This window comes from Rhizophagus irregularis, chromosome 27, assembly GCF_026210795.1.
Source record: "Rhizophagus irregularis chromosome 27, complete sequence".
Taxonomy (NCBI): Eukaryota; Fungi; Glomeromycota; class Glomeromycetes; order Glomerales; family Glomeraceae; genus Rhizophagus; species Rhizophagus irregularis.
This window is the reverse complement of record NC_089455.1, coordinates 2,566,684-2,579,789: the sequence shown is the minus strand read 5'-3', so window position 1 is coordinate 2,579,789 and position 13,106 is coordinate 2,566,684. Positions and strand designations below refer to the sequence as shown.

Genomic DNA, 13,106 nt, shown 5'->3' with positions numbered 1-13,106 from the left:
AACAATTATTATTTATTATAATATTATTATTATATATTTATATATTAGAACAACGGAAAGAAAAAAAAATTAAATTGGAAAGAAAAATAAATTCTATATAAACCCCCCTTTGTTCCGTTTTTTTACATTTTCTCTCAAAAAAAGATTTGTATCATTTATATATATATATATATTATTATTATATTATTATTATTATTTATTATATTTTATCTTATTAGACATTATTATCTAGAGTATTATTTATTTATTTATATATATATTTATTTATTTATTTATTTTTTTATTCATATTACATATTTTTTTTTCTTTTCTTTTTTTGTAGATTTTTTTTTTTCTTTTTATTTACTTTTTTTATTCTCTTGTATTTTATTTTTGGTTTTTTTTTTTCTTGTAGATTTTTTTTCTTTCTTGAAAAAAAAAATATATTTCTTTCAAAAAAAAAAAAGATTGTTTTTTTGAATATGGAAGCAAAAAATGGAAAGTCAAAGGATGATTCTATTGATAATGGTACTTCGATTGGTGACCAACTTGACCAATTCATTGATGAACGTATCGTTCTTAACGTAGGTGGTGTCAAGGTAAAAGATGGGAAGAGAATGATTTTTAATATCCTTTCTCTTATTTAAATGATTTCTTTTTTTTTTTCTTTCTTGCAAATAATAAAAATCCTAAAAATCCATACTTATTTTTGTAGTATGAAACTTATCGTTCTACATTAACAGCTCATCCAAAAACTTTCTTGGGTACAATGTTTCATCCACGTAATCAAGCAATGTTACATCCGGTGAATGGAAATGAATATTTTATTGATAGAAATGGCCATGCATTTCATTATATTATGGAATATTATCGTACTGGAAATATTGTTTGGCGTCCTTCTCCTGAATTACCTTTTGAGAATACTACTCCTAGTTCAAATTCTTCTACCACTACAATTTCATCAATTAATTCTGTTAATAATAATGGTACTCATGCAGATCATAATAATGTTATTGTACCTACTGGTGCTTTAGCTGCTTTATCTGGGGTTATAAAAACTAATGGTTCAACTCCTACTCAACCTTCTGCTTCTACTTCTAATAATAATAATAATAATAATAGTAATAATATTAATACTAGTAATCAAGTATTACGTCGACGTCATCAATGTTCTCATTCTTCATCACCACCAATATATCCTCCTTATACTTCTTTACCTGAATTAGAACAAGAATTTTCTTATTTTGGTATCCCATTCACTTCCCCTTTACCAATAGCACAAAAAGCTGGTGGTGCTTTATTAGATGAATTTGCTTATTCTATTGAAGATTTAATATGTACCGCAATTGCAAAATTAATTGATCGTGTTTCTATTACTTTCTTTCGTGATGGTTCTCCAATGGAATGTTTTTTAATACAATCAATACAATCTCAATCAATATGTTCTAATCGTTCAACAAATAAATGTTCAACAATTAATTGTTCAGGATGTAATAGACGTTGTAATAATTGTAATACTGGTGGTGCTAAATTAATTGAATTTAGTTTAAATGGTTATTGTATCGTTAATCATTTTTATGAAGATATTAGAAAATATTTAGAAAATGTTTTTCCCAATATGGTTTTTAGATTGGAATTTGGTAATAATTATAAATCTATCACTATGTCAATGTCCGGTTTATTCACTAGAAATGCTATTCAAAAATATTCAAAAATTGGTAAATTAAATAATAGTTCTGAAGAAGATTAAAAAAAAAGATGATTCAAAAAATATGAATGAAACTGGAAAAGTTTTAAGTGGAATGGTTTTAAGCAGAATAAGTGTGGAATAGGAATTGAAAGGTTTTTTATGTGGAATAGGTGGAATAGAATTGAAAGGTTTTTTTTAGTGGAATAAGTGGAATAAAATTGAAAGGTTTTTTTTAAGTGGAATAAGTGGAATAGAATTGAAAGGTTTTTAAGTGAAATAAGTGGGATAAAAAAAAAAAAAATTTTCTTATTAAGGGAAATAACCATCGTATCTTAAGTTTTAGAAAAAAATTATAGAAATTTTTCTTAAAAAGAAACGCGTTAGATTTAAGAGTTATAATATATGAAAATATTCTTGTAAGATTTAAGTTTTTTAAAAAAAAGTAAGCAAAAAAAAAATTGAACATTCACCACAAAAAACAATTCCGCTTCTCTCTCTCTTTAACAAAATAAAAAAAAAAGTAACTCTCTCTCTCTCTTTAACAAATCAAGGAACTCCTCTCTCTCTCATAAGATAAATAATCACGTGATTTTACTTGCTTTACTTTGAACTCTATTAATTCAACTTAGAATTTAAAAGCGTTAAACAAGCATATTGTTGTCGCTGAGAATAAAACATTACGATTATATCGGATAAATGAATCAAACCTTTTTACCGGAATTAGGTCATTTTAACGTGATTATTGATCTCTTTTCAAGACAATATATTTTATATTTTATTATATTTGGTGACGACAAAGTAAATTAGTCAACAAAAAAAAATTTTTAGGGACTAAAATTTTAGCGTTCATCGCATTACGTAAATAACTATTATTAATTACGATACAAACTAATCTAGATATAGTCAGTAAATAAATCCTAAAGTATAAATTCAATAGCAACAATTAATATGCTAATTTTCGTAATCAAGTTATTGTGTTATGTGTTATGTGTTATAATATAATCAAATAAATATTTAGTTTTTTTCATTGGAAATTTTCTTGTCACACGTAATTTAAAAACACTGGTTTTATTGGTCCAAAATTACCATAAAAAAATTATAGAAAAGTCCTTTTATAATCACATCTATTTTTTTTGGAAAGGATGTGATTATAGAGAGGTTTTTTTTTTTTAACTATATTTTAAAAGTTTTCTGCTTTTTTTTTCAATTTTTTTTATTACTTACTACTATAAAGAAATTTTTTTAAAAAACTTTCATTAAATTCTTTATTTACTTTTTTTTTCATTAATTAAGTTTTCCTTTAAACAGATTTAAGATTTTAAAAGTCTATAAAAATATAAAATTAATTTTAACAAATTTTACAATAAGAATATATAGTATTTATATTACATCAATTTAACTTTTATTTTTTTCAGAATAATTTAAATAAATACTTTTCTTTATAAAAAAAAAAAATTATTATATTTAAGTTAAACTAATTTAATTTTCTGTTTAACAAAATTTATTCTTAGTTTATATATATTGTAATATATGAGCATTAACATTAAAAAGTAAAAATTTTATCAATTTTTTAATTTCTACTTTTTTTTTCTTAATTTTAAAAAAACTGAAAAAATAAAAAAAATTATTTTATAAAATAATTTTATTATAAAATCATTTTTTTCTTATATAAATATAAAAAAAATTTATTTATAAAATAATTTCATTTTTTTTTTATATTGTAAAAAATTTTTTTTCTATAAAAATCTAATTTATAAACTACTTTTTTCTTATATTTTCAAAATTTAATTTATACTAAATAACAATTTTAAAAAATTTTGTAAATTATTCTTTTTTTTTTTTTTTTAATATATTAAAATCTAATTGATCTAATCTTATATTTTAAAATTAAAAAATAAAAATAAACTAGTATTATTAATTAATGAAAAATTAATATTATTAATAAAATAACAATATATTAATTTATAGTAAATAATAAATTTTTAATAATTATACAGTACATACAACTTAGTCCCAGCAATTAAATTTGATGAAATTTAAATCACTACTATTCATTCAAAAAAAAAGATAAACATAAAGTATAAATGTACAATGATAAACCAGATTAAGCTTAATAAAACTATGTTTTTAAATTTCCTGTAAAGTATTTTTTAATAAAGTAGTAGCAATTCAAAGTTGAAATATTTTACTATTAAATTAAATATTTGGCCGTTTTATTCTGACCAGAATTACATGTAAGTCTGGCCAAAATTACTTTCGTTTAATTATTAACTATGTAAATTTGGCTAGAATTAAGAATTATCACTTAAATTAAATAAATTTGACCAATAAAATTACAGGATTAGTATTACATAATGTAAAAAATTTGGCCGCTTAAAAATTTTTTTTGATAATTGTGCTTGACGTACTGTAAATTAAAGTAATTTAAAATTTAAAATAATTAATCTAAACCTTTAATTTCAGATTAGTTAATTTGAATTCTATTATATAATTAATTATATTATTAATTTATATAATAATTAATACCATATTTTTCCAAAATTAGTCACTCCTTTTTTACAAGGATTTTGGTTAAAAAACTTGGGAAGGTGCTTAATTTTGAAAGTTTTTTTACTATTATTTTATATAAAAATCTTTTTATCAAAGTTCAAAAAGTTGGTAGGGGTGCTTAATTTTGGGATGACTAATTTTGGAAAAATACGGTAAATAAAATTTACTATATATATATTAGATATATTTATTTTTTTTAAAAAAAAAACTTATATATTTTTTTTTAGGAAATTTTATTATTAAACTTTACAAGTTAAACTTATTTTATTTTATTTAAATTTTAAATTTTTAAGAAAATTTTAAATAAAAAAATAAATAAATAAATTTATCACCTTAATCAAATAGTAATAAAATAACTGTTTGTTTACTGTAAAATTTATTAGTTTTTTAAGTTCACAACTATTGCAATAAATTTTATTATATATTAATAAAAAAATTATCTAACTATTGATAATTTTATTACATAAATTATAAATTAAACACTTTGACTTTAATTTTAATGCAATTATAATCCAATATAATAAATGCTAATATACTAATCCAATCCTAATGCAATTATAATTTAGCCAATTTTTATTTGTACACAGAGTGTTTAAACTCAGATCATGTGATTATTTCCATTTTGACTAATAATACAAACTTCAAAATTAGTAGATAAATGGATTTTTGCCTACTCTATAAGTTTACCTAAGGCATCAAAGGTGCATTTGAATATCAGTTTTGACTTTACCTATAAATAATTGATTTTGCTAATCATTCTTAAAAAAATTTAGGAAATAATCGGCAAAGACAGTTTTTCATATATAAGTCAAAAGTCAAAACTGGCATTTAAAACCTTCTTTATTTTTAAGTAAATTTGCAAAGCAGTCAAAAATACATATATTACATAGAAAAAATAAGAGGATGTGACATTGGTGTCATTATATTTCACATGATCCGTGTTTAAACACCCTGTGCAAACTTTGAAATTTTCTATAATTTAATATACTAACTCTAATTCTAATGCAATTATAATTATTTTAATTTTAACTAAATGCAATTATAATTATTTATAATTCAATATACTAATGATTCTAATGCAATTATAATCTAATATACTAATCCTAATCCTAACATAATAAATAATTCTTATATACTGATCTTAATTTTAATATAATAATACTAATATATAAAAATAATAATTGTTAAATTAACCTTTTAAATAAATATATATCACTCTTATTATAATAAAAAGAAATACCAGCTATTCTTTTATTAACTGGCCAAAATTTATTTTTATATTCATACAAATTTATTATTATAATTATATTTTCCAAAAAGTATATTCTATATTTAAGTTTAAAATTAATATACCAGAATTCTGAACAATATTAATATAACTCATATTTAAATTTGCTTAAAGTTTATATTAAAATTTTTCAAAAGTTGTATATTACAGGGATATTTTCAAAATTTTGTTATTGCATATACTTCAGTTTTTAATATAATTAGTAATGATTTTAATAAAATTTATATCATTAGATTTGTTTTAATAAAAGAATTCTAATGATAGTAAAATCATATTTTTAATTTCAATATTAATAGAATTATACCATAAACTTTAGTATTTAAAGTTTATTTGTAAATTGTATTAGTATTATTTAGGATTCTAGTACACTATTTTCTAAATACAAAATTAATAGACTTATCAATAAATATTTTTATTAGTTTATCAAAAATATTTTAACTAAATAAACACCAGATATTAATACTTTCTCAATATTACAAACTGTCTTATTTATTTTTACAATTAAACTAATTAAACTAAAATAAATTATTTTTCTTCATTTTAAAATTAGCAAAAGAATTAAAATATAATTTTTTATTATATTTAAGCAAGTAAAAGATTTAATTATTATAAATTTACTGATTATAAATATTATATAATATAAATTACAAAATTATGTAATATAAAATAACTTATATATTTTAATTTTTAATATTATTACAGTTAGCACTTTCTATAGCAAATTTTGATATAATGAATTCCACAATATAATGAATTCTTAGTATAATATGTATTTAATTATATAAAAAAAATTTATTGCATTAAATTTTACTAATAAAATGCAGTATAATGTTAAATAAAAAAAAATTATAAATTCATTTATGTAAATAACCCTTTTTATATTAAATTTCTTTTATTTAAAATGAATTTTTTTTTAGTATAACAAAAATTTTGCAAGATAAATTTTAATATAAAAAGCAATTTGATATTAGTTTTATAAAATTTTTTTTAAATAAGCAATTTTACCATTTACCATTTTTAATTTATTTATCAAAAGATAAGTAATTTATATTTCAAAAGTTTTCTTTTTCTTTTATAATAATAATGTTTTACAAATGTATTAATTTTTTAATATTTTATTGTATTATACCAAATTTTTCTACCAATTAAATAATTTGTTATAGTATTAATGAATTTATTTATAATAAAATCTTGATCAGTTCAGAAAACTAATTGTAATATAACTATTATCATCATATTAAGACATTTACAAATTACAATGAATGTTGAAACTAGGTTGATGCAATGTAAGTTCAGATAGATGAAAAACCAGAAATTTTAGAATTAAATGAGTTGAATATTTAATAAATCTGTTAAACTACTAAATATTACAGTTGAATTGATTGTCAAAGACATATATCAGCTTTTTTAATGTATTGAAAAACTATCTGAAAATTTTCTGACATGAGATAATTTAATATTTAAATATTTTGGGAATTATAAAAATCATCTTATTGATTACTTAAATTTTATTAATTATAAGGATGAAATTACTACTTTTAAGGGTGTCCTTTTGGTAAACTTGCATAAAACTGAAAAGACTCCTTCTGGCATACCAATATCTATTATTGAAATTGTAACTAATAATAATTTTGAATACCTTTCAGACAGATAAGCGTCTGTAGAAGCTATATTAAATACACTAAACTATTCATTACAATCATTTTTATCTGTCAATAAAGGTGAAAGAATTTCTAAGTTGAAAGTAACTATTAATAGTTTATTAGCTTATATCTGGTATTTAATTAATAGTTTAATAAAAAACTCAATTTTTTAAGAAGTTGCTTATGGACATTAACTCAGATCCTTTATTTTCATAATGCAATCTTATAGAACATTAGAATTACTTTATGTATTAAAATCTTATAAGCAAAGTTAAACTATTAAATTACAAAATACAAATAAAATTTTAAAGAGAAGTAATAAACGTACGTTTAAATGAAAAGGATTTAACATTAAATTTACAATAAGGATTTACATTAAAAGAGTTCTAAATGCCATTAAAATTAAATAGAATATTGTAATCTTAGATATTGGGATAGTCATGTAATTAGAAGAATAATTAGGGGAGCGACACATATCACGTCATTATAGGGTTACAATAAAGCTGACCCCTCCCCTCGTGAAATTTATTGTCACGTGATCTATTAAATAATATACATTTAACCAATTACTATCATCAATTTGATATCGTCCCAAATCTTTTTTTTCTTTACTAATTAATGTCAATACAAAATGTAACACTCAACTTTTATGTAAAAATTTTTTTAATCAACGTCAATACAAAATGTAACACTCAACCTTTTAATATGTAAAAATTTTTTAATTTCATAATGTAAAAGTTATTTTTGAACATTTAGATAAAAATAACGGAAAAATTTCTTATCAATATACCACAAAAAAAATTTATAGTTTTGATACACATGGTAGCATAGCAGGCTTTCCGATTTTCGAATAATCACATGACAATTGGCAAATGTGATTTTTACTTAAATAACAAATAAAATTTAAGTAAATCATCAAGTTTTCAAGTAATTTTAAATGACATAACAGTCGTAACACTGACGTAATTGTTTGTTATATAGATATGTATTTTATTGGCTGGATATCAAATGTATCGGCATATGATAATTGTATTAATTTATTTTAATTGTGCCACAAAAAATTTAATAGCGAAGGACAATAAAAAAAATCGATTCTTCAGGTTATGTTTAAACATATTACAAAGGAATCTGGCTATTGGAGACGGAATCCAGAAGTTATAAATACTTGAAAACTTCTTATAAAACGAAAATAAGCATAGTACATTTTCTTTCAAATTGTAATAAGCTGAAGAAACAAAGAAATATGAGATCTATTTGTAACAATGGAAACAGACATATTCAAAGGTTTGTTTTTACTTAAGCTTTTTAATCTACTATATGTTTATTGAAATTTATGATGGAAGAACTCTTTTGAAGAAGCTCTTTTCTTTGTATATTTAACAACTTCTTAAAAAAAAAATTTTTTTGGTTTTATAATAAATTATTTACATAATTTTTCTCTGTTAGAAACTGATCTATCTATTATTTTATTTTCTTTGAATAGTGAATGACTCTTTTTCATTCCTTTAAAATACAAAATCTTAGAAATAACTTCTTGGTAAGAAATTTTATGATGTAATATTAGTAATATGGTATTATTTTCTCAGTGTGTATATTGGCTAAACAAATAATTTTACATTTTAAAAGATTAAATTACACTCTAATTTTGGAATCGAAGATCTTTCCAATTGATTCACTACATATAGAAATGTTGACAATCAAATTCATAATTAGGAATAAATGTGTTGAACGCATTTATTTATCAACCAATGATTCAACCAAAGTAATTTTTAATTTGTTGGATAGGACTTGGTCTATTCTTTAAAGTGAATATAAAAACGTCCGCCTAGTTTATATATAAGTTAAATTATTTGCATTTTTTTTATAAGAATTATGTTCGATTTTAATTTTACACAGATGATATATATTAAAGTTCTTTATTTTACATCCATATTCAGTAAAATTTTGAATACAAGTATATCAAGTTGCTATTTATTAATTTGGAAAGTTTGAGTTATAATTATTATGTAGAATTTTGAATTCACCAAACATTTATATCAAAAAAATGTATTGATCACGTTAAATTAATAAGTTGTTATATATAAAAGTTAGCCAATAATAATCTGATTTTAATAAAAATTGGTATAATTAAAATTTAATATAGGACATATATATTGATAGAATTTAAGGATATATTAATATGCCGAATTTTTCAAAAAATTAAACAATGTTTCATATCAGAATTGTATATCACGTGATAAAATCGAAAAAATCCGTGTGATAAAATCGAAAGCCTGCTATGCTACATATGGTACCCCTTGATTTGTGAAAGTTTGATCGTTAAAATTTTCACGTCTGTGAAAAATTTTTACATCTGAGACTTCAACATGCAGGCTTTTCTGACTACACCAAAATATAATAAATTTTACGTTTATAAGACTTCTACAAACCAATACCAAAGGTTCTTGTAATGCTTTTGGATATTATCGTATGGTAAATACAAGAAACCCTACATACCCAAAAGTTAGTTTATGTGCAGAATGTAATAATATATGGAAAGAAATTTGACATAAACCTGAAGATATTGAAAGTAAAATCAGAGAATACTTGGCAACTCCAATTCCAATCCAAGGTTTTATGCGAATTAATCAATTACAGCCCAATACATCTCAAAATCCAAAGTCTGCTCAAACCAACCAAGTCCTTCAAAAGCCTATTGAAGATATTATTGTAGCTGATTCTACTCCGCCTCCTAATGCTGCTGCACAGAGAAAAGCCATGGAAACCATTAATACAACTAATACGAAGCTTGCTGAACTTCAACGAATTTATAATTCTACTAATGACTTGGAGATTCGGAATAATTTGTTGGAGCATATGGCAACTCTCAAGCAAGTTCTGCATGATGAGGATAACAAGATTAAGAAGTTGAAGCGTCAAGCAGGATATCAACAAAAAAGTAGAGCAAAAAAAGCGAGACTCTTACAAAAGCACCAAGAAGTGATACTATATGATTCACCTGGTCGTCCACCTTTTTTAACTCAATATCCCAATTTAATTGAGCATATACATGAATGCATTAAGTTCGGAGCTGCAGATAAAAAGAGAAGAAAAGAAATTATTAAAGTTCGAACCATTCGTCATCTTCGAGAGGATCTTAATTCCAAATATAACGAATATCTCTCTCGCACCACCCTCAACAATTACTTGCTACCATCTCGGTCAAATACTAAAGCAGCAAAGTTACATTACCATCCAGCTATTGTTGCAAATGCTTCAGTTTCACGAAGTAAAAGAAACGAGTATATTGATGAACATTATTTTCTTGCATCTGTGAAAGGAGCAAAACAGTTTGCAGCATTATTTTCAACACATTCTGTTATTATTTCACAGGACGATAAAGCCAAGGTTCCTCTTGGTATTCCTGCAGTTGGAAGAACATTTCAAACTTTACAAAGTTTTCAAGAAATTTTGCATTACACTACCTGATCATGATTTTCCGATCAGTATGTAGCAAAAACTCATCCTATCAGTTTACTTACTAATTAACCCAAGTGATACGAATGATACTTTTCGTAATGGTCAACTTTTGATTTTTATACATCCACAATATTAAGTTGGCACAAGCTCTGCCACTCATATAATTGATCTTAATTCGCTAACTCAAGACAGTCGTTTTTGATGAAATATTGAAAATTGACAGCCATATAAAACCAATTTGGATTATTTTAGTTGATGAAAGTCCGGACGAAAATCCCCGTCATATGAAAAATATATACCAGTATTGTAGAATGTTCCGTGCTTTTGACCTTGATTACCTTTCTATTCAGACGCACGCATCTGGTTAATCATCGTATAACCCTGTTGAGCGTAGTATGGCAACGCTCTCTCAAAAACTTGCTGGCATAACATTACCAATCAACAAATATGGTTCTCACCTTAATTCTCAAGGCCAGGTTAATGATTCAAAACTTGCAATGAAGAATTTTCGTTATGCTGGTGAGGCATTGTGTGCTCTCTGGAAACGTGATCCTATTTTCGGGAAACCAGTCACCGTGCAATACACTGATCAAAAAAGTTCCCCATTCAATGATATTATATTTCCTGGATCTGAAAAAGAAGGTACTAACGAGTCAGTTGTACCTTGGAAATGGTTAGAAAACCACACTGAATGTGTCAATATTCACTTGATATTAAGAAATGCGAGGATGCCTTGTCAAGCCACCTAAGCGTAATGGTGGAGGCAGCCATTCTTCTCGCAGAAAATGATGGGTTTCTCCCACCTGTAACAAAAGGAAATGATGGGCATTTTTTAAACCTGATTCATATATTAGAATACTGTGATAAGCTCAAGATACCTGGATATGATGTCCACTGTCCTTCAATTAATGCAAATACTTATGGTCGTCTCTGTTGTCCTGAATGTAATGCATACTTCCCAACACTTTCTATTGTTACTCAACATAAGAAAAATCATCATCCAAAATGACGAAGACGACCAGCCAGAAAAAAGAATCCTACCAATTCCATTGACGATTTTTTGGTTCGTAATTCGCGCTGATGATGTTCGAGTTTTAATAATTAATGACTGGGAAATACAATCAGAGGGCGAATAAAGAAGTTGGGTTCTTCGTAATATGTTCTTTTGTGTAAATATTGACAGCTTTGAATTTAGAATTAAACCGGGTAAAAGTTTCTAGAAGGGTGGGAATATTTTGTTTTATTGTATTTTATTGTATAAAAACACTTTTTAACGTTCTTATTTGCTTTTTTTTGTAGGTACGGGTTTTAACTTTGGAATTGGCGGGTAAGAGGGACTATTGAAAGATAATTTTTCGCAGCTTTTTTTTTTTTAATATAAAGCTTGTGCGACGTATGTTAAAACAAAGAACAATATGTACAATACGTTACACTATTAATAAAACAAAGAAATCACATGAAAAGAATTTTATTGGCAAATGATTATTTTAATTTCAGCTAAAATTACGCTAATTTTATTGGCTATAATCAATATCACGTGATATGTCAGAAATTCGTGAATTCCCCCCCTTATAATAATCACATCATATGTGTCACTCCCCTTATTTAAAGAACGAATTATATACTGAATAAAACATAGGTAAACATTTAATCGAAGGAAGAAGATTTAACTGAAATAATTAGAAAATATATGGGATTTTTGCAATAGAAAGGTACAAAACTCAAAAAAAATTTTAATTTTACTTTATATGCTAATTATGTTTTTTTTACTGAAATAAATGCAGATTTAATATTAATTCAATTTTTGATATTTTTTTGAGTTTTGTACTTTTCTATTGTAAAGATTCCATATTTTTATAGTTGTATAATAGTTATTTGTAATAATATTTATTTAAAGTTAGTTATTTATAATTATTTTATATTAATATTATTAGATTAGTTATTATTAGTTTAATATAAATAGATTATCATTGTGTCAATAAAATGACAAAATAACATAATGCCAAGAAAAATAACATAATGTCAACTGTATTGCGAAAATATTTATTCAATTTAGTCTAATCCAATCTGTAAAATTTAATTTGAATTAGATTTATAATTTGAAATCAGATCAGACTGGACTGAATATTTTAGTTTGGATTAAAATATCAATTTAAGAGAAATAACATAATGCCAAGGAATGAATCATAATGAGTCATAATAAATAGGACTAATCATAAAATAGTTTTGTATCACTCCAAATTTAAAATAGGTATAGCTGAAGCTTTGATTGAATTTCATCAAGTTTTGATTTGAAATTGAAATAATCATTAGGGATTTAAGAAAAGATAATAATAATTAATAATTGTATTAGTTGTTAATAGAAAGTTATTAATATAGTTTTATATTGAAAAATATTTTAATAATTAATAAAATTTAATATTTGAAATAAATGAATAAAAGAAAAAAAAATAATGTTATGAAATATTATTGAATAAAAAGATACATTAAGAGAATT

General features: G+C 23.3%; 1 protein-coding gene across 1 annotated transcript; it reads left to right on the top strand.

The window, feature by feature from the left end:
* Positions 1 to 461: 461 nt before the first annotated feature.
* OCT59_018438 (uncharacterized protein) lies at positions 462 to 3,684 on the top strand (the record flags this gene model as incomplete). Its single annotated transcript, XM_025314837.2, has 2 exons — positions 462 to 578; positions 695 to 3,684. 2 exons carry the CDS (start codon positions 462 to 464, stop codon positions 1,727 to 1,729), a joined length of 1,152 nt encoding a protein of 383 aa, XP_025184367.2. The 3' UTR covers positions 1,730 to 3,684.
* Between the last annotated feature and the right edge of the window lie 9,422 nt (positions 3,685 to 13,106).